Source organism: Tenrec ecaudatus, chromosome 4, assembly GCF_050624435.1.
Source record: "Tenrec ecaudatus isolate mTenEca1 chromosome 4, mTenEca1.hap1, whole genome shotgun sequence".
Taxonomy (NCBI): Eukaryota; Metazoa; Chordata; class Mammalia; order Afrosoricida; family Tenrecidae; genus Tenrec; species Tenrec ecaudatus.
In genome coordinates this window covers 92,079,440-92,104,533 of record NC_134533.1, presented here as the reverse complement: position 1 = coordinate 92,104,533, position 25,094 = coordinate 92,079,440, and the positions used below count along the sequence as shown (strand labels likewise).

Genomic DNA, 25,094 nt, shown 5'->3' with positions numbered 1-25,094 from the left:
GGTACAGGTCACTGTGATGGGGCAGCCTAGGAAGGCGCTGGATTCGATGCTATGATGCATGTTACTGTCATTTTGGGGAGGACCTGTGGTACACGGGCTGCCAAAAGGACAGACATCTGTCTTGGCAGAAGCACAGCAGAGTGCTCCTTAGAAGCAAGGCTGGCGAGCCTTCCTCATCTCACACACTTCAGACATGTTGTCAGGGAGCCTGGTCCCTGGAAAAGGGCAGGGAAGGAAGCACAGGGCAGGTAAATACTTGGTAAAGCAGAAGGGCGGTGTAAAGAGAAAGGGTTCAAACAGGCGCCAGGTCTGATGGTACAGGGTTGGCAGGGCTTCCTGCCCTTGTCGCTGAGTCAGAATCCACATGCGGGCACCCAGCCACCAGGGGGCTCCGCCGCGAAAGCTCCGCTCATGAAACCCCCGGGGTCCAGCCATCTGCCCCCAGACACTTCACAGCTGTGGGGTGTCAGCAACTGTGCCTGGGGTCTGTCCCTGGCCTGAATTCACTGTGTTAAGAGATGGCTCGCTTTGGGTTCAGACCAGGGAAGCAACTTTCTCCACGTGACTCAGCTAATGATGAACCAGAAGCAATTCACATTGACCCTTTCGATCTGAAAGACCTTCCTGACGGAAGGGACATTTGAGCCGCGTGTTGAGCAATGGATTGGATGTGGGCAGACAGACGAGAGGGCATTCCAGGACAAGGGCTCCCACTGGCGGTGGGGGGGCGGGCAAGAAGTGGAAACTCACAAAGCAGGTTGGGGCACAGGGATGGTTCCAGAGTCCCTCGAGGGAGGAGGGGGGGAAGGAGCCTGAGGAGGTGGCCTGGGGCATGAGTGCTTGAACTTTGACCTCTGTCTTAGGGACTGTGGGCCAGGGAGCGAACCAGGCTGCTGCTGTTTCCCTCCGTGGAGTGACGTGCTCAGACCCGCTTCAGGAACCGTGAGGGCCACACAGTGCGGTGGCGTGGATGGAGTCAGTTTGCCTGGGTTTGGCTCTCAGCCCTTGCTGCTCACAAGCTCGATGATAATCTTGAGCAAGAGACATGGCTTTCCCTGCCTCTGTTTTCTCCACCAGACATGAGGGGCAAACAAACCCAAACCTAACCCTCAGCCGCCACCGAGTCTTCCCGAGTCACCGCTCCCCTCGAGGAGCAGGCTGGAACTGTCCTGAGAGCAGGCGCCTCGGCCATCTCCCTGGGAGCTGCTGGGGGCTCAAACGGCTGACCTTTCAGTTAGTGCCTGAGCCTTTTAACCACTGTGCCAGCATGGACCCCTGCCCGTCTGTGCAGTCCAGGCCTTACGCTGCAAAGGTCCCATTTTCAAGTCTCAGTGAAATTTTAATTAGCCATTTGCCTACTAATTCTTTTGAGGATAAAAACACGGAACCAAAGTACTAAAACAATAACCAAACAAACTCCAAGTCCACAGAAGAAAGAGTGGGCAGGCTGGAGTTTGTCTCCTGACCCCTCACACTTAACAAGCTATGGAACCCCCCAGCCCCACCCCCACTCCCCCATTGCACCCTTCCCGAGCCTGTGACCTCACCTGACACTCAGGGATAATAATGCATGATAACACCTGTACCTATGGTGGGGGTGGGGGTAGTGTGAAGATTTACAAAGCCAACTCAACCAGTGTTCAGAAGGACTCCTGAAACCAATCCGAATACAAAGCTGTTTTACTAGCTAACAGCAACAGGCTCTTAATGAGTGTATTCCCAGTTGCTCAGCAACATAGCCTGGGCACCTCGTGCTCTGTACACATGTGTGGGCCTTCAGGAACCTGGGGAGAGTCACGTTGGATAGAAATCTGAATTAGTTTGGAATGGCCTCCTTGACCTTCTGGGCTCCATGAAGTTCCAACTTCAGCTTTTCCAAAACCACACATCCCTCTCCAACAGTCCACCCCAGGAGGAGCCTAGTCCAGAGTGGTGCTCAGCTCACCTGGACCAGGTAAGACGATGTGCTTCTGGGGAGCTGGGATTGCTAAAGGGCGAATGTCAGAGACAGGTTGTCAAGTTTGACACAAGGGCGACAGTTAAAACACAGCAACCTCCTTCAATGACCAAGACCCCGTTTGACCTCATCCACACAGACCCTTTTTAGGAAAGGAGTGCCATCGCTGCCATTTGAGACCTCCCTCCCTCTGACCACAAGCCTGGGTAGTTGTCAAGGGCATCCTTCGTCCCTGTGGTTCTGTAGAGGTCCCAGCCCAGGCTCTCGGGGCAGCCTGGAGGCCCCAGCGTCACGTGGCTACCAGTGCAGGGACACACACAACTGCCGGGACGGAGGCTTTCTCTTGGTGTATACAGGCTCCAGACAAAAGCCAGAATGTAGGCGAGGCCAACCCTCACAGGAGCTTCGAGTACCGGGCCAGCTCTTCAGGCAGCAGGTCCAGGGAGGGCCCTGCTATCCGCCCAGGCAGTGTGGAGAGCTGAGAGCCTGGGAGCTACATCAGTTTGTTCTTTGAGCTAAGTCACGTCCACAGGCCAGAAACCCAGCGTTCTCAGCAAGGGATTCTTTTGGGTAGCTGAGCTGAGCGCCCACGCAGACTCTAACCTGAGGTCTTCGGCGCTCATGTTGGCCCACCTTTCATATGGGTACCCGTACTCTGACAGAGAGGCCTGCGTTCCGATTCCAGTTGTCATTTATTTCTTTAAACCTCACTTGCCTACGGTTGGTGGCAGCTATTCTTCCTCATTTGAAATCAGGAGGAGGTTGTTTTGAGGACCGAGGGGAGATTATTCATGGAAACCACACCAGTAGTAAACACATAGCCATCACTCTCCCTAAGCTCCCAGCTATGGAAGCGCTGCTCTTGCTAGGAAGGATGGCACAGTGGGGGCCGGGGAGGAAAGGATGCCCATGAGAGAGGCTGTGACAGCAGGGCCCGGGCCCCCGTGGGGACCCTCACAGGCAGGACTGATCTCTGGCAGCAGTCAGAAACCCTGGCCCGAATGTCACTAATTTGCCATATGACTTTCTAACTAGTGCACCTTTTCCTCGGTGACCAGAGGCACCAACCAGCAGCTACCACCTCCTGCAGCTCACCTTGGGGGGACTGCCTCCCTGAGCCCTCCATCTCCCTGCGTTTCCTTATGAAGACGACGGTTACATTTGGGCTGGAGGTGGCAGAGAGGGCAGCCTGCCCGTGTGGCCTGGGCAACTCATTTCCTCTCTGAAACGAGCTGTGTGTCTATCTGTCTGAAGGGGAGGGTCCTGTGAGCATAAGGCTCCCAGGAGAGGGAGCCAACCCCCCTGGAAGCAAAGCTACACAGGAAGTGGCCCCAGAGCAGCGAAAGGAAGTTAAACAAGCATCTGCGGAGCAACACAGGTACGTTCTGCTCCGGGGAGGCAGAGGACAGCAGCAAAGGAACGAGCCATTTTTCCGTTTCATCCATTTATTATACACAATATTAAGGCACACGTTTAAGCAGCAAAGAATAGGAGCGTCTTTGGCTGGCCAACCACATGGATATTTGCCGTGGGGGATGCGCTGTGCTCTTTTTGGGCGCGCCGCAGTCTGTACACAGACTCCTGCACCGCAGTGCTCGTGCAGAAAGGCACACCCAGGGGCGGGCGGAGCCCGGGCTCCACAGGCTAGTTTACACATGGATCCCTCCATGCCTCAGAGGTGGAGGCCTCGGTGCCCTTCCTCGGAGGCATTGAACACACATCCCGGCTCAGATCACACCGCTGTGCACAAGTTCGCCGACATTCTTCTTTGCACTAACGACTTATGGGTGGTCGGGTCTGGGAGCAGACGGCTGGGCAAAGAAAGCACAGGCAAGCATGCCACCGGGCACCAGCACTTCAGGGACGACGGACACAAGGTGATGCTGTATGTGCACTTCACTAGCAGAGAGCAGTCTTAATTCTGGGAAGAAGCGAGGGTTCGTGACAAGGAAACCTCAGAAACTGCTGAGCAGCAGGGCACTCACATGCACTTGGAGTATAAAATGTCTTTAGAGGTTCCGACGGGGGCTTATCCTAAGCGAGTGTACGCCTGACGCCCGTAGGGCGCGCCCAGGTGTGGAACGCATCTGAGGCATGGCAGGGGATTGAGTTGTAAAAGCAAATCCATTGCGAGTTACCTAGGGTATTGAATACGGAGGTTCTGAAGGCCTCAAGTGCAGGGGCTGTTGGAGACCCACTGGGAGACACACCTGGGGACCTTTCTTTTTGAAGGAAGCTAGAATGATGTGACAATGCAATCGCCCATCAGTTTTCATTCAACGGAGCTATCAGCGTCTCTGGGTGCTTTTCAGACCTTGAGTCCATCCCCGGAGGGAGATGGTTTCTCATCTCTAAGGTTAGCTAGCCACAGGCACGTGCCTGGCCCCCAAGGTCATTCTCATCTGGGTCTTTCGACTTGGGTGGCCCTGCAGCAATCGGCTCCCAGGACCATCGGCTGAGATGGGACACTCAGATCGTCTCCGCATTTAGGAGAACAAAGGGACTAAGGACACAGGCAAAACATCACTCCCCACATGTATGTACTTAAATATGCTGTCTATACACCATTCACTTAGTAGATGAGATGAAAGTTATACTACTTAAAGGGTGGAGTAAAACAGAACAAGACAAAAACAATACACATTAGTTCCAGAAAAAATAATATATCCATGTACTGAAATGCTGACCTGTACCCACTCACAGCTGACCAGCTTTCGGTCACTTCTGAAATCTGCTTCTTAAAATGCCTTAAAAGTCTCCCACCGAGCCGCACGTCCACGGCAGACCCAATAAACATTTCTCACACCAGATGCATACATTTTAAAACACACCAATTGGCAAGGACAAAAAAGAACAGAAAACCAACACTCAAAGTGGGGAGGGTCCTGTGCAGGGGAGGCGGTTCTGACAGCCTTTCCCTGCCTAACACAACTACGGCGTTCATTGCTTCACGCTCAGAACTCATTTGGAGGAAATGCCTGCCCACCCAGAGATGGTGAGCCCTGCGCTGTTCAAATTCCCACCCCTGGAGAACTCAAGGAGCAAGTGCTGACCACGGCCTGGTCTCCCACCTGCCCCAGTACCGGCTGTGCACACGCTCGGTGTGGTCACCGGGACCAACGTCTGTGAGACTGAGGACAAACTGAAAAGGGGAGGCAGTAAAGTTTTGGACAAACAAGTGCTGCCTGGCAGATCAGCTCTACGGAGCTGCAGACAGTCAATGTCCACGGGCACAACACCCTCTGCTTAGTGAAACGTCTGGAGGCAGAGGCCTGAACCCCACATCCCTGATTCCACTCTGGGCAGCAGGCAGAAGCTTCCAGAAAACCCTCAAGGATGAAGCAGAATTACTTGGGCACATGTTCACATAAAGCCAGAGTTTTTGCCTTCCTGCTGACAGAGACGCTCCCCAAGTTCCACAACCACACACCGCTGTAGAGTTTTGAAGAGGTCAAGATCCCCAGGCAACGTGGATGGACTGGTCAGCTGTCTTTTGCAGGCCTGCTGGTGATGAACTACAAGCCTCTCCATCCACTCCTGCGGTGTATGGGCAAAGCTAGGCATTCTAGGTCAATCCTGTTTCTGAGCTTGAGAGAGGTGTGGCAGCCGCTCAGGCGTACATGCGCGTGTGGGTGTGCGCGCGTGCATTCAAGTGTGTACAAGGCAGAGCAGAGATGGGCGCTGCAGGGGGATTAGGATATCCGGGTTAGAGGCAGTGCGGTCTGTTAGTTAGGGCACACCGCCTCGCTCTGATCCCTGCTTCAAAGCCGAAGCCCGAGGCTGGGAGGCCTCGGGAAGGGGCTCCCCTCCCTGCGCCTGTTTGCTCACCTGTGTGAAATAAAGGAAATGAAACTTTCTTCTGTCGAGTTGGTTTCAAGAATAATCGACAGGAACTTACTACAGGGCTTGTGTCCAGTAAGTACTATAAACTCATTATGTTTTTTTTTTTTTTAAAGACAAGTGAGATGCTACATTGCAAACAGCCCAGGGCTCAGTGAGAGGTCAGGCCATGCAACCAATCCCCTTTACCTACTTGCCAGCCAGGCTTCGAGCCAGCTGTGGCAATGACAGGGCTGAGGGAACTGGCTAGCGGGGAAGCCCCCCAAAACAGACAATGTTCTCAAGCTCAGGGCCTGTTCTCAAGGAAAGGTCTCAGCATGACAGAGGGAGCAGTCATAGAAGAAGGAGCCAAGAAATGTTGGTTAGGGCTCTATTTTCATCTTGACAATGCAAACATCTGGCACCTCAGGGGCTGGGCTCTGGTAGAGCATGCAGGCAAGTTTGCTTTGACACCCCCGCCCCACCATGGGGGGGGGCTAGGGGGGGCAGACAGGCCCTTGGAAACAAGGGCTGAACTCTCTCTCCTCTCACCCACTGCTGGGTTTGGGCTTGCAGAACTGACTTCCCCCTGGTCTCCTCTGGGCCGCCCCGCACATGAACTAGGCATCCAAAGGTCCCTAAGGGTGTTCGTAGCCACCCAGTGAGCCTCGTCTTCCACAGAAAGTGATAGTCACGGGACTTCTCTCCCACAGCCTCACCCTCGCCGTGAGCAGCCCTCGTCCCTCGAGGCAAAGCCTCCTGTCTCTCTCCCACACCAGCAGGCACCAAAGGGTTCTCGCTGCCCAGCCTCTCCGCACCTGGGTGTCCAGTCTGTGGTATTTACTATGCCTCGAAAGGGCACACACACACGAGGCCCAAGCTTGGCGCTCGCTGCAGAGCGTGTGCTGGGGAAAGTCGACGGCTGAGGGGACCCTGGACCCCCCCGTGGATGACCTTCTTCCCCTACGGGAGCGTACAGCCCTTACGATCCCCAGTTAGGGGAGGCTATAACTCCAGCCAGGTTCCACTCCAGAGAGCAGCCCCCAAAGAAGCCACCACGGCAAACATTCCCATTAATTTACCTACTTCATTTAGCGGGGCTTTGGAAAAGTCTTGGGGCTTTTATTTTATGTTTTCCCTGGGAAAGGAACCTGGGAAAACCGGCCTCTAGCTGATCCAGCACCTCCAGGACCTGTAAAGGAAGCTGATGTCCATGAGTCTTATGTGAGGCTCACCATACATGCCCGGCTCCTTTCTCTGATAGCTCTGTCTGTCATGCTGTGGACCGCTCCTACACCCGCCACCTGCTATACGTGGCCCTGTCTGACACGCTGCAGGGTCAGCTCACAGCCAAGACACTGATGTGCGAGCCCTCGCGCCCTGCCCGAAGTCACAGCAACCACAGCAGTACACAGGCTCATCCACAGGCAGCAGGGGCGCAGGGGGAGGGGCGGCAGGACCTGCCAAGACTACTGAGCGTGGAGCGCGTTTCCTGGGGCGCAGGCCGGAAAGACCCTAACAGAACCACAAGGTGGACGTGAACAAGCTCCGGAAGATGGCTTGTGCCAGGGCCTGACTGCAGGAGCCCACAGCGGCTGCTGCAGCTCCCCGCCCCTCCCAGCTCACCCACAGTCAGAATGACGCTCACAGCTGCAGCCCCACGAGGGTGGGAGGAAAGCAGACACGAACCAGCGCCCCGTCTGTCCCCCAGGTCACTCAGAACCCCCAGGACAGAACATAGCTCAGAGAATGCTCTAACCATCCCCAGACCCCCACAACATGGCCATGGCTTCCTGGAAAGAAACGGGTGGGGTGGGAGAATGGAGGGGCGAAATGGAAAGTGAAAAGAGCCGGGGAGACGAGGCTGGGGGAGAAAGTGAAAACAGAGGTGAGGGAGAGAAGTCTGGGAGAAGGGACTAGGCTGAGATCCTAACGCGCCCATCTGCTTCAACACACTCGTGCCGACTCGCGCAAAAGTCCCAAAGCCCAATGGTCTGACGATCCGTGCCACAGGGCACGAGGTGAAGACTGCCTTTTCACTGCTTACCACCTGCAAGCATTCCTTCTCATTGTCTCTCTCTCTCTTACACACACATACACACACACGCGCGCGCACACAGTCAGTCAGTCAGTCAGTCAGTCACTCAGTCACTCAGTCACTCACTCACTCACTCACTCACTCACTCACTCACTCACTCACTCACTCAGACACTGGGAGGATGGCCCGAGAGATGATGTGTGAACACCGACTCCTGTTTGCATGACACTAAGACCGGCCCTAGATTTCAACCAACATGCTAAGGGGCAAGAAGATGGGGGTGGTCCAAGGGAGATCCATGCTCAGGCTTATCTGTTTATAATCAGAGAATGGAGGTACACAGACCCTCCCCCAAGAGATTCATTTTTATATGGTGAACCATTCCGTCTCCTATTTCATCTCCACTGTTTCCCAACCTAGGCATCTTCTCTCTTCCACCATGTGCAAGACAAATTTTGTAACGCATGCCTCCTTCTCCAGCCACACAGGTCTCCTGGTTTGTGTGTGTGTGTGTGTGTGTGTGTGTGTGCGTGCGCGCGCACGTTTGTGTCTTGTTTTTACATTTTAAAAAAAGGGTCCCTAGAATCTGAAATCCGTATCTGTTCCAATCATCTTGCTTTCCCCCCACAACCTCCGTGACTTCCTTCTCCCTCTTCGCCAGGCCCCTTGTTTGCCAGGGTTCTTTGGGTGTGAAGCGCCCAGGCAGGGGCGTCAGATGAGTACTTCCATCATCTCTCCGTCGGGGAACTCGGCCTTGTGGAGTGCGCTGCTGACGCGGCCTTTGTGGTCGGGGGCCTTCCCGTGGCCAGGTGAGCTCTCTGCCAACGGAAAGAGGGCATCAGAACCGCTCGATCCCTCCGAGGGATCCCGCCCGCCCGAGCTCCCGCCCACAGGCACCTGCAGGCAGGGAGCCGAGACAGCAGTGGGTGAGGACTTAGTGCCATGAGGTGCGCACCATGCTGGGCCCAGAGCTCAGGATCACAGGAAAGACATTCATCCATCAGGGTGGTGATGGGAACAGGATGGAGTGGGTGAGAGTGACCTTGGGGCTTAGCGGGGCGCTCCTTACCCTCACCCTTTCTCCTCTCATTACATTAAAATGGTCAGGTGCCCACTCTCTACTTTACCTGGGAAAGTTCATCCCAAGAACTCAAGCTCCCCACTAATTCCAACCCACACGCACTGTCTACCGGGACACTTAGGAACCCCCACAAAGTGCTCTTCCCAAGCGGCCTCCTCTCACAAGCTCTACCAATGCCACTCACTAGCAGTGGCCCTGGGGCTGTGCCAGAAGGTAAGCCACCCTACAGCCCATCTCCTCCCACCAGGACAAACCCATGCACCCTGGAACCGTGGCATGTGAGGACCTTGCAGGCAATGCCCCGGTTTCTAGTTGCTTGTGTGGCATCTAAAACCTCGGTGAGTGGATTCAAACTCGCAGAGACCACCTGTGATGGGGCAGGTGCTGACTCCGAAGCTGACCTGCTCTCAATCCCAGAGTCCCGGGGAGGGTTCAAACTCACCAACCTCTCAGCAGTACAGTGAGTGCGCCGTCACTGTGCCACCGGGCTCCTCGTGCCTGCTACTAGCTCTCGTGCGCGCGCACACACACGGACCGGTTGGCTAGCTCTGTCTGGGGCATCTATTTCCTCCCGTTCTGGGGATGTTATAAAGTACACGTGGGAAAGGCAGGTGCAGCGGTGCACTCGTTCTACATGGCGGGACATAGGAGTAAAGCCGAGTCTCATAGCAATAAGGAGCAGAGCCCAAGCACATTAGAGACATCAAGACCATATTTCAAAGCCATCCCTCCCCAGCACAAGAAGAAGCCCTCCCTCGGGCCAGAGTCCTCCGGTTCCCAAGGGTTTAGGGAGCACCTACCAGGCTTCTCAGCAGGGCCCCTGGCGGTGGGGTGTTTCAGGACGGGGCTGTTGGAGGGGGTCATGCCCAGCCTGCTGCGGGTAGGGAGGGAGGTCATGCTGGGCCAGAAGAGTTCGGTGCTCTTGTCCGTCTGGGTGCTGCTGTCCTTGCTGCCTGTCTTAGCGTGGGCGCTGCTGGCCGCTGTGGTGGAAGCAGTTGGAGTCAGGGCCGCGGTGGGTGCCGCGGAGGGCTCTGGGGTGGGGGAGAACAGCTCTTTCAATGCCATCTGTTTTCAACCCGCCTTGGAGGTCATTTTCTTTGAGGATTGCTTAATTCATTCACCTAGCATTTCATGAGCATCTATCACGGGCCTGGTAAAACTGGGAGCACTGAGAAACACCTCTCTAGACGTCCCTCCCTAGACTCCTGCCCCGTGAAACGTCGTCGTCCAAAGTCCCAGGTGTTGTTGCGGCTAAGGCTGTGGCTGGTCCCTGGACCACACTTTGGATGTCTCATTTCTCTTTTCACAGTGCTCCTGGCTCTGTCTGACGGATCCGAAAGCGGAAGCTCAGAGAAATGCCAAGTTCAAAGCTGTCTGTAGCAGAGACGGGCTTCAGAGTGTTGGTGCCCTTTCTACCTTGCTGCCCTGCTTGCGGAAGCCCGAGTCTGACAACGATGTTCTCATGGGGAGTGCAGGGTCCAGTAGACCATAGCTGAACCTTGGGGGCAGGAGGGAAATCCCTGTCACCTGTACCTCCTTCCAATCCAATGGGGAAGAGGTGGCTAAAGCTTTGAGGGGCTGGGCATGGCCTTTAAATACTCATGATGCACGGGCACCAGTCCGTGTAAGATTCTGCACAGCAATGGGAAGGACCCAGCAACTCTTCCTGCAGGCCACCCGTCCTCAGCTCCCAGGCTTGGCTTGTGCCCAACGCAGGGCCGGCCTGCCTGGGTGGCCAGCTTCTCCCCAGGGAGGCTTCCATCAGACCCACCACATTTTCAGTCTCCTTAACCAGGCCCGCCTCCCAGGCACCCTAACGGCTCTGCAAGTGCCCTTGGGAGGGGCTTTTATGCTCACATCTGCTGTCCACACACGTCCTCTTTGAAGTGCACATCCTCCAGGGTCAGGGGCAGCTGAAGTGACCCCACAGAAGGACTTCAAACAGAGGTCTGGCTGGAGCCTTTGATCTCCTAAATCTGTGGGGTGCACCCTCGCAGTCTTGTCAACCCATTGGCTCCTCTGTGTCCTGTGCCGGGAGAGCTGGCTCTCAGCTCCAGAAAAACAAAGCACACGCTGACCCGGGGAACCCCATCAGAGGGCCAGGCTGAGGAGCTGCCAGAGGGCCAGGGGAGAGCAGGGGGTGTCTGGGGATGCTGCCTGCACGCAAGGCGGGCTCTGCCACCTCCACCGAGACTCCCTGTGTCCTGAAGGCCAGGACCCCTTGCTAGGGAAGGAAGCAGAGGCAGAGAGGTTGCCAGGGCGGACTGGGGCAGAGCCACGCTCAGAGAGGCCTGGCGTCCCTGGGATTTCCTCATTTTATGCTGTACAAATGGCCTGGAATTTCAGGAATGAGTAAGAATTATGAGACAAGTCAACACAGAGGGAAAACGACCTACTTCTGTGGCTTTCCGAATCCATGTCATGCTTTTGGAGGCAGATTAACCCAAAAGGTAAGCGTGAAGTGAAACCTACAGGAGGCTCTTCACGACAGATGAGAAAGTAAGCACCTGTAAGCCGGTGTCCCTGTGCGTTAGTACATGGGCCAATTAATACCCATGACCGGAGTTGGCGGAAGGATCCTTCCCATTTCAGAGATGAGCAAACCGAGGCTCAGAGATGCTCTCTGTGCCACTGCCGTATCCTGCGATCAGAGAAGCCAGGGCACCATACGAATGATGTTTAGGACTCAGCCTGCCCACGAGACTGCCTTTCACGGCTTGCGTCTGAAAAGCTTTTGCTTTTCTGATGCGGGGCTGGGGAGGGGTGCAGCTCACCGATGCTCCCCTTCCAGGTCCTCTCTTCCTTCCTCTCTTCGGCCAGCTGGTTGTTGGTCAGAGAGGTCTGGCGGGAGTGTGTGCCGGTGGCCGCAGCAATGGACGGGACGGAGCGGGCGGGCCGCAGGCTGGAGGAGTCTGTCTTGCCCGCATCCTTCCGGGATCGCTGCTGAAGGACCTTAATCATGGCATCCTTCTCTATGATTTTGGCATGCAGATTTTTAATACTGTAAAGTAAAACAGCCAGTAAAGCAAAAGGGTTTGGGTTAAGGGGGAAAAAAATCATTGAAAAAGGCTGAACCAGTTCTCTTAGGCTGTGCAGACAGTTTCAGTGCTAACTCAGGGAGGGGCATTCGTTCACTGCAGGTGAAGTGCACAAGTGTCTAATAGTCAACAAATGGTGGAAGACGGCTCTTTCACCAAAGGTTGCCTTTCGCCGGCCCCTCGGGAATCATAGGGCTTGCTAGAACCTGAGGACTTGCAGTGAGAACTCAAGACGGGCTGGGACACATGCTGGGACCACGCTCTGAGGGCCCAGAGTGCCCTAGAGAGGAGACTGGGAAGGTGCCGAACACGCCAGCTTACAGATGGGGAAACAGACCAAGAGGCTCTTGGGAAGAGGAACGTGGACCCCATGGCACCAAAGGTCCTTCAATAAACTGGGAAACAGGTCCGAGGAACGACTCTGGGTCTATCAACTACCAAGTTCTATGTTGTCTACGATGTTTCCTAGGCAATCCATAAATGGAGCGCTGAGGCCCCACACTGTCGCTATTCCACTATGTCACAGGCCCCCCACAATCTGGTTGAACCCAGAAGAGAATGCAATCGCTAACAATTTCATCCTCTCGAGCTGCGGTATCGAAATTCTTGAGCCTTTGGAATATTTCCCCTTTCCAGCTCCCTGGATATTGACAGAGAGGGAAGGAGTGACCCCAAAACACCACGGGCATTCTTCTGTCACCACACTCGGGCTCCGTGAGACTACGTAACGGAGCCAGCGGGTGGCAGTCCCCTGCTGAAGCTGTGGGGAGCTGTTTGCACTGGGCTGAGAGGCAGGGCGGCAGAAGCACTCGAGCCGGGAGGGGCTGGGATGGGAGCACGCAGATGTGCAGGCTGGGGGCTCCGCAGTGGACCCGGGGACGCACTGCCCACCAGCCCTCCTTACGTGTACTCCATGTCCTGACACCTCCTGTTGGCCTGCACCACCTCCTCCTCCTCCTGCCAGATGCGGGCCTCCAGCGAGCTCTCGCCGTAACTGCCGTTCCGAGAGTGGTTGATGATGGTCGTGTCCCTGATGACACAGGACACACGGGGATCACGGAAAGCCGCTATAGCGTTTGGTTCAGCACAGCCAGGACAGAGCATGGTGCTCACAGAAACGGCTGAGCTCCTTCAGCGGCCTCATTAGTCAGTCCCATGCCCCTGTTTCACCTCCGAGTCCCCGACAGTCTCTTCCTAAACTTGCTGGTATGAAGGGACACACATAAAACTTAAAAGACCAAAGCTCGCGACCCTTTGACTCACAGGGCAGACAGGTCGTCCTGGCCTAACGATGACTCTGCCGCAAGTCAAACACTTTCCCCCCGCTCGTTTCGATAGTCTGCCGTCCAGCAGTGTTTTGACCCTGAAATCCAACTGCAAGGGGACGTCTGAGAATGAGGACACCGGCAAACGACATGCTGCGACCCAGTGCGGAGGACAGATTACTAACTGTGCTCACATCTCAGCTCATGGAAATCGGGGTGAGGCCGACCTAGGGGACAGAGCGGATGGCCCTCTGCGTTTCCGAGACTGCCACTCTTCAAAGCAGAGACTTGTCTTTCTCCTTTTACTAACTCGCGCTCCACAGCCGTTCTGAGTGTGGGCCCTGGCAACTCCACGACGTCCCGGGCCAGGATTACGGGCACTACAGCCCCTCTCACTGTGTGTGCCAAAGAGTCGATTCCGACTCCTTACGACCCAGGTGGCAGAGCACAAGAGTCTCCGGTGTTGCCAGGCTTCCGTCTATACGGGAGCAGGTCACCAGGTCTCTCAGGGCGGTGGCTGGTGGGTTTGAACCACCGAACCAGTGAGTCAGTAGTGGTGTGATGAGCCATTACGCCACCGGGCTCTGTTCTACACTCGGACTTTCCTTCGCCACTTCCTCAGAGTGACAGTGTTACTTCCATCTATCACCGGCGTCTCTCTCTCTCAGTATTTCACCATCAAGTGAGGGCCCAGTCAGTCTTTGAAATGGAGCGTGATCCTCTTGGGAAATGGGGCTCCAGTGAAGTCCTGCTGCACACTGGCAGTCTACCCCACATCCTGGCCCGTGGCTGCTGCCTCAGACTCAGGCCAGGTCAGTGCAACAAACGGGCTGGGGACCAGGGTAGAAAGATGGAGAAGACATTCCCTTATCATCAGGGTGTTCAGGCAAGGTGGGTGGAGAGTAGGGCTGGTGGGGTGGGGGAGCGGGGACACAGAGAGAGATTCAAAAGCAGTTTGGCTGGGAGCAGGTATCTGACTGAAAATAACTGGTCAAAAACAACTATTTCTGTCACTGGTTTTATCAACCTAACTGCTCCTAATTAAAAACAATTAGTAAAAATAAGATAATTGTGCCATCTAAGTGATGTGTCTTAGGCTAAAAGGCACAGTAATCTCTCTATTTGATATGAATGTTAAATTAATAAGAAATGATTCGGTCAAACATTTCACATCTCTTAACTTCACATCTCAATGTTAGAACCATATTCGGAATCTTAAAGTTCTATTCCAGAACATTCCCAAATAGCATCTGTTCCAGCAACAGCCCTTAAGTAAGGAGGGCTCACTCACCGGGTGAAGCCCCGGCTTTTCACCATGTACGAGGGTTCACTGTGTGCCAGGGATCAGGTGAAGCCCTGGCTTTTCACCAAGTAGGAGGCTGGGATTCTCACGTTACAGAGGAAGAAACTGGGGTTAGGGGACCTTTGCCAGGCCTCCTGCTCAGCGAGTGGAAGAAATGAATTCAAACCCAGGTATGGACAACTTCAAAGTCCATACATGCCCCGGATCATGAGACTACAGTCCTTCACCATTAGATTGCTGTCTTCTTTTTAAGTTTTAATCATTATATTAGGGCTCATACAACTCTTATCACAATCCATACATACATGAATTATGTAAAGCACATTTGTACATTCATTGCCCTCATCACTCTCAAAACATTTGCTCTCCACTTAAGCCTCTGGCATCAGCTCCTCTTTTTTCCCCCTCCCTCCCCCCCTTCATGAGCCCTTGATAATTTATAAATTATTATTTTGTCATATCTTGCCCTGTCTGACGTCTCCCTTCACCCACTTTTCTGTTGTCCATCCCCCCAGGTCATATGTAGATCCTTGCAATTGGTTCTCCCTTTCCAACCTACTCTCCCTCCACTCTCCCAGTATCGCCACTCACACCACTGGTCCTGAAGGGTTCATTTGCCTTTGGATTCCCTGTGTTTCCACGTCCTATCTGTACCAGTGTACATACTCTGGTCTAGCCAGATTTGTGAGGTAGAATTGGGATCTTAATAGTTGGGTGGAGGGGGGGGGGGTGAGCATTCAGGAACTAGAAGAAAGTTGTATGTTTCATCGTTGATACATTGCACCCGGACTGGCTCGTCTCCTCCCTGAGACCCTTCTTTAAGGGATGTCCAATAGCGTATAAATGGACTTTGGGTCTCCACTCTGCACTCTCCCCCGCTCATTCACAATGATATGATTTTTTTGTTCTGATGATGCCTGATACCTGATCCCTTCAACACCTCGTGATCGCACAGTATGGTGTGTTCTTCCATGTGTGCTTTGTTGCTTCTGAGCTAGATGGCTGCTTGTTTACCTTCAAGCCTTTAAGAACCCAGACGCTATAACTTTTGATAGCGGGGCACCATTAGCTTTCTTCACCATATTTGCTTATGCACCCATTTGTCTTCAGTGATCATATCAGGGAGGTGAGCACACAATGATATTATTTTTTGTTCTTTGATGCCTGATAACTGATCTTTTCAGCACCTTGTGATAATGCAGTCTGGTGTGGCTCTTCCATGTGGACTTTGCTGTTTCTGAGCTAGATGGCTGCTTGTTTACCTTCAAGTCCCGAGACGCTATATCTTTAGATAGCCAGGCACCATCAGCTTTCTTCACCACATTTGCTTATGCACCCTCTTTGTCTTCAGCAATCCTGTCCGGAAGGTGAGCATCATGGAATGCCAGTTTAATAGAACAAAGTATTTTTGCATTGAGGGAGTACTTGAGTGGAGGCCCAATGTCCTTCTGCTACCTTAATACGAAACCTATAAATATATGCACATAGATCTATTTCCCCATCCTCATTTATAAATAATATTTACATCTATACATGCCTTTATTTAGACCTCTATAAATGCCCTTTGCCTCCTTGGTCTTTCCTCTATTTCCTCTGACTTCCCTCTTGTCCCACTATCATGCTCAGTTTTCATTTGGGTTTCAGTAATTCCTCTTGGTTACATTACCCTTGGTCATGCCCTATCAGGCCTCCTACACCCTCCTCACCACCGATTTGGATCGCTTGTTGTTCCCTTGTCCCTGGGTTTAACAACACTACCTTTCCCCCAACCTCACCCTGTCTCTTGTCCCCTAAGAACTGTCGGTCCCATTGTTCTCTCCTCCAGATTTTTCATAGACCACTGTCTTTCATCATTACAATACAGCCCTGCAACATTAGACCACAGTCCTTCATCATTAGAATATAGCCCTTCCTCATTAGCTCTCATTCCTTCATCAGTAGACTACCGCCCTTCCTCATTAGACCACAGTCCTTCATCATTAGACTACCGCCCTTCATCAGTAGAATACAGTCCTGGAGGCCCTGTCTGCCTTCGTGAAAGAGGCCTCAGCTAAAATGCATGGAGGTAAACAAACCATCAAGCGTGACATGTGAGAATGTGGCCCAAGGAAGCAGTTACAGCTGAACACAGCAGGGCTGGGCCCTGGGGGTTAGGCACTGGACTGCTAACTTAAAAGTCGGTGGTCCAAGCCCACCACCCACTCTGTGGAAGAAAGATGGAAGTGTTTGCTCCCATAAAGATTCACAGTCTCAGGAGCCCCATAAAAGACCACGATGATTCAGAATCGACTTAATGGTGGTAGGTTTTGTTTTTGGTATGGCTGTAAAGAAATCATATAGCCAAACAATGCAGAAAGCAACCAAAGTGCTTTAAATAGGCTTACAAAATTATAAATTCTCTCAAAGGTGCAAAAACCCCATCAAAATAGGAATTGATTGCTAGAAGCACTCATTTTGAACTAATTCATTTTCAACTACTACTTTTAAAGAATTCCCTTAGTGACACATTTAAAATTTTGTTTGTAATGCCAAAAAATGACAGTAAGAACTGGAGAAAACTAGAAAAGTGAATGTACAAACTGGAAGAAAAAAAATTTGCATTGCTTTGAAATCTGCAAAATGTTATCAAATCTTCCACAAACATAAAATAGCCCAAACCCCTTAGGATTCAGGTAAACAGCTCCAAGATGCCCAAAGATAGCAAAACCAACTGATGTACAAAAATTACTTGCCTCAAATCCCTGCTTATAAATGTGAAGTTCTGAGTCTTTGATGCCTGATACCTGATCCCATCAACACCTCATGATTATACAGGCTGGTGTGCTTCTTCCATGTGGGCTTTGTTGCTTCTCAGCTAATGGCCGCTTGTTTGTCTTCAAGTCTTTAAGACCCCAGACGCTATATCTTTTGATAGCCGGGCACCATCAGCTTTCTTCACCACATTTGCTTATACACCTATTTTGTCTTCAGAAATTTTGTCGGGAAGGTGAGCATCACAGAATGGTGGATTATTAGAACAAAGTGTTCTTGTGTTGAGAGAGTTCTTGAGTCGAGGCCCAGAGTCCATCTGCTATCTTAATACTTAACACATTAAAGACCCAGACCAAAAAACCATATCGTTGTGAATGAGGGTAAGCGTGGAGTGCAGACCCAAAGCTCATCTGTAGGCAATTGGACATCCCCTGACAGAAGGGTCACAAGGAGGAGACCAGTTAGTCAGAATGCAGTATAGCACTGATGAAACACACAACTTTCCTCCAGTACTTTCTTTAATGCTCACCCCCCACCCCAACTATCATGACCTCAATTCTACCCTACAAATCTGACTAGACCAGAGTATGTATACTGCTAAGAGCTTGCAACACAGGAAATCCAGGACAGATAAACCCCTCCAGACCAATAATGGGAATAGAGATACCAGGAGGGAAAGGGGAAACCGATCAAAATCATCTACATATAACCTTTTCCTAGGGGGGTGGACAACAGAAAAGTGGGTGAAGGGAGACAGCAGTCCATGTGAGACATGCGGGGGGGGGGATTTATAAATTATCAAGGGTTCATGAGTGAGGGAAGGTGGGGGAGGGGGGAAATGAGGAGCTCATATCAAGGGCTCAAGTAGAAAGAAAGTTTTGAAAGTGATGATGGCAACATATGTACAAATGTGCTTGACACGATGGATGTATATATGGATTGTGATAAGAGATATTAAGAGGCCCCAGTAAAATTATTTTAAAAAATAAAATAAATGTGAAGTAGGCATTACTTGATAAAAAAAACCCCACAGAACTAATGCTGGAGATGTTCTTTTTACCAATTTATGTCTGGAGTCATTTGGCATTTAGATAAGAGCTTCGAAGTTCGACCTTTCCCTAACAGCTTTCGTCCCCTGTTCTCTCCCCTGGCAACGCTGGGAGTCTCGAGAGATGCGTTCTTTGAAAAGAGCGTGAAGGTTAGAGCTACACGAGCTGACCTTTTCTTTGCCCCGAGTGGGAAGGTGCAGTGAGCATGTAACAGGGAGAGCAGTCTTCCACAGAGTGATTCAGTGTTCAGCACATCCATGTGGAAGCAAGGGAGGAGACAGGGAAGGATGGCAGAAAGAGCATTCACCCAGCCCCCATCCATCCAGCCCCCATCCTGCCTCACTTATTACCACCCTCCCCCCCCCCCCACCCCGCCAGGGCCTCTAACAGGACAGGGTGGGAGAATAAAAGGAGTGCTGGCAGTATAAGGGTTAAGCACTTGACCATTAACCAAAACGCTGGTGGCTGTACTGGCCCACCCCGACCCCCGGCAATCTGCTCCTGTGAAACGTGACCCCTTAAAGACTCCATGGGGCAGTCCTGCTCATCACACGCGTCCACACGGCGTGGCTACACAACACAGCACCCAGCAACACCAGGCGAACAGGAGGTTTGGATAAATCCCACGAGACTCCTGTTCTCTGCGGCAGGGTGGCGCGTTCCCCGTGCAGGAAGGATGATAAACAAGGCTGAGCCTAGAGCAGTGTCAGTGGGTGACTGGTTCTATCCACTCCCAAGTCGCACCCCACCCACCGGAGTGGGCATGCCTCAGCCCCGTCACTCTCCCACTGGTGTGCCTTCCATTCCAGTCCCCACAATGCCCTCAGAGCCCTGCAGACCAAAAGGGGACACTTAATCTGATAAACCCACGGGTGTTAAAGCAAAGGTGACAAAGAAAGGCTCCTATGTCCCGGTGGTGCAGTGGTTACACTTGGGGCTGTCATCCTCAAGGTCGGCAGTTCAAAACCACCAGTGGTTCCTCGGGAGGAAGAGGGGGCCTTCTACTCCCATAAACAGTCTTGGAAACTCACAGGGGCAGTTCTATCCTGCCCTAGAGGGTCTCTTGGAGACAGCATCGACCTGATGGCAGTGATTCTGGTTTTTGGTTTTGGTGTCACCTGTCCGAGGTGGCACCCTACAGCTCCTCTGGGGGCTTCATGGCCCTCAGACGTATGTGGGTGGGGTCCCCTGCTTGTAACCAGTCAAGAATCGTAATTCCCATTGCACACAGGAGGTAGCTGGTCAGAAAGGCTTGTTCAGGATATTACTACGTGTGGACGTTACCGAATGACCCCTCTGCGGTTGGCCCTTCGGTGGTGTCTAATGTATGGATTACTGTCAACAGCCCTGGAATGCACGTCTGGGAGCATGAACTTCTAGGTGTTTATATAACCCTTTCCTTAAGGGCCCAGACGCAAATTGTGGAGCTAGAGTCGGGGTACGTCTTGTCAAACGACCCTCCAGAAATGTGACACCATCTCGCCCTCCCATCAGCAGCATGATTGATTACATCTGTACCGACCTTCCTCCCTCCCTCCCCAGGGGATGACAGCAGCAGTCTCACCTCTCGGCTGCAGCCGTGGCTGCGGCGTTCATGGCGAAGTGCCGGATGGTGCTCTCCTCCAGGTACTTCTGCTCCCACTTGGTCATGTCGGCCTCTAGCGCCAGGATCCGCTCCTCCTTCTCCCTCACCAGCTCCAGCAGGGCCGGCGCGTTGTACTCTGGCATGCTGGACGGCTGGCCATTGCCATGCTTCTGAACAAGTAGAAACCACATCCCGATGTTCAAAATGGGCGCCATAAGGTGGACCTATAAACCCCTCCCCTCCCCACCTCTCTCTCTCTCTCTCTCTCTCTCTCTCTCTCTCTCTCTCTCTCTCACACACACACACACACACACACACACACACACACACACACACAGAGTTCATGGCTGTTATGATGTGAAAGGGGTGTCTTAACCCCCATCCCTGTACGTCTGACCTTGTTTGGGGAAAGAGGGTCTTTTGCTGCAGCTGTAACCCGCTAGGTCAATGTGTTCATGTCAGAAAGCACTGGGGTGGGGGGTCCCAGTCCTAATTGCTTATGAGTCATGTCTTATCAAAGGGGCAACCAGGCTGGGTGAAAGACACACAGAGGAGGAAGGCGATGCCGAGGTGAGGATAAACCGAGGACTGGCTGGAGCTGGCAGAAGCTGACAGTAGGGTCTTCCCGGAGGGCTGACAGAGTGGGACATAGTCCTCTTGGTGTCCGGAGTGCAGACCCTGGCTTCCAGAACTAGGAGAAATGGCGCCTGTTCCTTAAAGCCCCTCGCATTGTGGTCTCTTGTTACGGACCTCAGGCACCTGGAACAATGGTTCACCCACACAGGGCAGTCCACCGTCCACACCACCCCTGAGCACTGCCTCCCTGTCCCCTGTGCATGTACAGGAACTCCGTGGGTCCCAACACCAAGCCAAGCCAGTCCCAAAGTCCTCTCTCATTTAATTCTCACTGAAACGCCACCGAGCAGATGGCATCACCCCAATTTCACATGAGAGAACTAGAGTTCAGAGACCTTGCTAGTCCAACCAGTCTGCCTGGCTCTCCAACCACGCTCTGTACAAGAGGAAGTGGGGCTGCCAGGAGTTGGAATGCTCTCCACAGCAAGGTCTGGTTTGTTCTAGGATCTTCTACAAACTGCTCTCTGTTGGGGGATAGTGAGAGTTTGGATTTTTTTTTAAAAAAAATTCAGATATAGACTTTCCTCTAAACAGAGGTCTAAAGGTTTTGAATCGGTTCCGACTTCAATCCAGAGGTGGTGATGGGCTGTCTTAAGGAGCCTGGTCCCAGTGTAAGTCAGGTTCCTTGGTACTCATCAGGAGTGATTTCTTCACAGGTGTTTTCCATCCGGGGACACACTTTCCCTTCCTGTTTCCCAGGCCAGGGGCAGGCCTTCCACTGTGTTCTAATATAATGGCATTCGCAGTAGAGCCTCCAGCTGTTAGGATTATTTGGCCATATGCACCTTTTAAAAATTGGACAGGAATATATGGAAGGCATGCACCTGTCCTGATCTCACCTGTGCAGGAAATCACTGCACCCACCTGGCCAGGCCCTCGGACTCAGGCACGAGGCAAGGGAACCAGTCCACCAAGGTGAGCGGCTCCTAGATTTTTGGGAAATTTCCAAGAAAAAGCTTCCTCTGCCCCGGCTACACTCGTCAGCTACTCCTGGAAGCCTTGCGATGCCATAAAAGCTGACTGATGTTTGCAAGATCTGCTTGACCTCCCATAAAACCACAGGTCCTCACAGGGCCCTGATGCAGGCCATGAGGAGTGACTTCAACATTCAATCTACAACTCGGCCCACTGGCCAGGAGACAAGCCAGGAACACAGCCTGAGGGTCAGTCAGCATAGCAGCGACTTAGCCCATCCAGTGAGGGGCAAATCCTGACTGAGCACGCATGGACCTAGTCCACTGAGACATGGGACCGAAAGATAACAAAATTTTCCCACAAATGGTCTGAAGCCCCTTTGTACAAGGGGGTAATGATACAGAGAAAAATCAGTGTGCTCACAAGCGGCTGTGAGATACTGGACCGCTAGAAGACACTTCCTTTTATTTATTTCTCTTTCACCGAAGTACTACACTTCACCAGCCCCGTAGAGAAAAACTGATTTATAGTGACATGTTAGCTGAGGGCTCCTCTTCCCTGCTAGCCCTACCTGGCCTGGCCTGGCCCACAACCCTCTCCACCCCCACCCACCCCCGCCCCAATTCTTCAAAGCTGCTGGACTGCTGTGGTCACCTTCCTTTCAGCGGGACTGGGAATGATGGGGTAAAGGGAGAACTTGGGAAAGGGTTCCGAGAGCGCCCGAGCAGCCAGGTGTCGCTGAAGGGGACAATACTAAGGACAATGGACAGCTACTCCATCTTCATCATTTTTCAGGAGCCAGGCAGGGCCACTTCACGTAGGTTTTCCTAGTTAAATGTACATGAGTGGAGTGGATTCAATTCATCACCCCCATTTTGTAGACAAGGAAGCAGAGGCTCTTCAGGACGATTCCTTGTCCAAGTCCTTTTTCCGTAGGAGTTGAGATTCCATGCGAGCTGGCCAGACCCTGAGCCCCCTCTGCTCATCTCCAGTCTACCAACCCCTGGGGATGGTTCCGGGGCACCTCGCAGGAGTAAAGAGCTCACTCGGAGGCTCTAGAGGACAGAGGGTGGGTAAGTGGAGGAGAAGCGCCCTGGTTTCACTCTGAAGGGCCGTGAATTGAGTGCTCTGAGCTACTCTCTCCCACATCTGTTCGGAATCACGCCCAGGGGTTACGTCTAGGCAGTGTGGTCTTCGACCATGGTGGCTGGTGGGTGGAGAGGAGGGTTCTGCTTCAGCATGCCCTCTGGGGGAGCTTGGGGTGGGCAGATCCCTCATCAGCACACGGCAAAGAGCAGGGCGTGGTGTATGGGGCGGAAGGAAGCCTCCGGAAGCCTGCTCCTGCTGGGGCCAAGACACGGCCGGCAGATACAGGCTGGGCTGGGTGAGGCACCCTTTCCTGGGACCGCTGTGCTGGGTTTCTGGATCCACATCTGGAATCCAGGTGGACTTGAATTTGGCCAAACTCAGCCCTTGTAAAACTAGTCATGCAAGACTTAGGGTAATTTATTTTTCTCTTGGTGGGAAGTTACATTTTCAGCTTTTCTGGCCATAAAATAACGTGGGCTCACTAAGAACATTAGAAAATAAACAAGCATGAGAGGAAAGAAACACAGCCATCTTTCTGATGAGCAGGGAAGAGAGAGTATCAGGAACGGTCTCCAAGCATATTCCCCATCCCAGGCACAGGTTAATATTCGCAGCACATATCAAAACTGCAGTGACCTTTTAAGGAAATGCTCAGCATCAAAGCTTGGTTTAACCTAAGACCATCCTCTCCTCCTGAGTCTGCGCCAGCTGCAAACAGCAAGGCTGGCTATCAGCTGTCCGCTCCCGAGCGCACCTCCCCTGCAAAGCTACTGACCCACATGAGCCCACTCTGAAATGCCCATGCGCCCCTGGGGGACTGAACCCCGCCTGCTGGTTGGTGGCTCTGTGGGTGCGCAACACGGCGTTTCAAGGGATTCTGACGATGCAATTCTTGACACAGAAAGAGGACAATGAGTCGAATTGGGCTCCACAGCACTCTGAGTAAAAGATGTGACAATAAGTCTCCTAACGTGGGTGGAGTGGGGTGGAAAAGAACTTGGGTCTGTGTTGTCTTGTGAGCATCGCTGTGTGCTCAGCACTGGACTGGGCACCAGGAGCCCTCCCTCCGGGAGAGGAGCTCCCGGTCTCAGGAACTGAGCACAGCGCAAGGGTGGCAGTCACTTTGGTGGCCCAGGTTATAAGAGAATCCGAAGCGCAGAGGAAGAGCTACCTTCCTTTATACGGCACCAACTGAGCGGAGATGGCGGGAGGATGGGGTTGGAGTCACAGTTCCCTGGGCAATCTCACGGACCACTCCTGTCCACTGGCTGGGCGGTGAAACCTTGGTGGCTGCTCTGGCCCGGCGTGGGCTCCCCATGCGCTTCGACCACGACCACTATGCCGTGATCCAGAGGCTATTCCATGGAGCCCTGCTGGTGCTTCCCTAAATGTCCCACGCGGAGCACACCCACCCTTCATCAGCCCCGCAGAACTGCCCCACATCCTCTGGCGACGTCCCAGGCCAGGCTCACGCGAGCCCAGGCAGGACTTCCCTTGCTGAAGCAGGCACACACGGCTCCTGAACTGGGGCGACTTCTCCCCTCACCCCTCCCTGCCCTTTAAAAAACTTTCTCTTATGTTTGAGTGAAGGCTTACAGGGCAGGTTTCCATTCAACCACTCATATGCATTTTGCTTCATGCTGACTGCGATCCCACAATGCGGCGTCACTTCCTCCCTGTGCTTTCTGTCTCCTTTCCTGGCCCTTCTGAACTTTGTTCTTGGGGAAATGCTGCCCCTTTGACCTCTAAGGCATGCACACCTTCCTGGTATCACTGCTCTGCTTATAGACCTGTCTCATGTGGGGCTGAGAATGGAGCCGTGGAGGGGGTTCATTTACGGACCTGACTGAGAACTATAGTCTTGGGGAAGGGGGGGTCCCACCAGTCTCTAGCCAACTGTAAGCCTGGTCTTCTTTTCTGGGCATTTATTCATTTCTGAGTTACAATAAGAGCTATGACCGGGACAGGAGAGGCAGGAAAAATAGCTTACGGCCAGTATAATTTCCAAGGGTTTCCCTGAACCCCTTCCTCTCCTTCACTCTGAAACCGCACTATCCTTCATGTCTTAGGAATTTCACCCCCTTCCCCTTCCGGTGGACCAGTTGCTGCCAGGTCAGCTGGCTCAGGGTGCGCCCACGTGTGTCAGAGGATCACTGCCCAGTACTGGGTCCATGGTGCGGGTTTTCAAAAGCAGATGGCCAGCCCTTACTTTCCAGATGGTTTTGGGTGATTCCGAATGTCCAAGGTCTCAGCTGGCAGTCCAGAGCATGACCTCTTAGCATCTCCAGGGGCTCCCTTTACCCCATTAAAAAAGGCCAAACCAAACCCACTGCCATTGAAGTGATAGTGAGACACAGCTTCAGGGACTCTTCAGTTCACCTCCTTCATAGAGACCCACTATACCTGCAGCTCTGGGCGGAGGAACTTCCCCACCCAACATCTGCCCATCTAGACCACTGTAGGTTCCCAAGCAGATTTGGCCTACCACCCTGTCACAGAAAAAAAAATGACTCAGTGCCCCTCTGGTGATTTAAAACGAATGCAAGATAAAGTGTAGGTGTCTGCTTT

The 25,094-nt window shown here is 52.9% G+C and overlaps 1 protein-coding gene across 3 annotated transcripts in view; it reads right to left on the bottom strand.

Annotated features, from left to right (window-relative positions):
* Positions 1 to 3,384: 3,384 nt before the first annotated feature.
* AMOTL1 (angiomotin like 1) overlaps positions 3,385 to 25,094 on the bottom strand; it is a 98,393-nt gene continuing 76,683 nt past the window's right edge. For 2 of the 3 annotated variants that reach the window (XM_075546470.1, XM_075546472.1), the window contains 5 exons: positions 19,866 to 20,056; positions 12,838 to 12,963; positions 11,670 to 11,896; positions 9,696 to 9,926; positions 3,385 to 8,632 (listed from right to left, as the gene is read on the bottom strand). In XM_075546470.1, coding sequence (XP_075402585.1) covers positions 8,526 to 8,632; positions 9,696 to 9,926; positions 11,670 to 11,896; positions 12,838 to 12,963; positions 19,866 to 20,056 — 882 coding nt within the window. In that variant the 3' untranslated portion in view covers positions 3,385 to 8,525. The remainder of the gene's footprint in view (positions 8,633 to 9,695; positions 9,927 to 11,669; positions 11,897 to 12,837; positions 12,964 to 19,865; positions 20,057 to 25,094) is intronic. The other variant, XM_075546471.1, reaches the window with a different exon arrangement.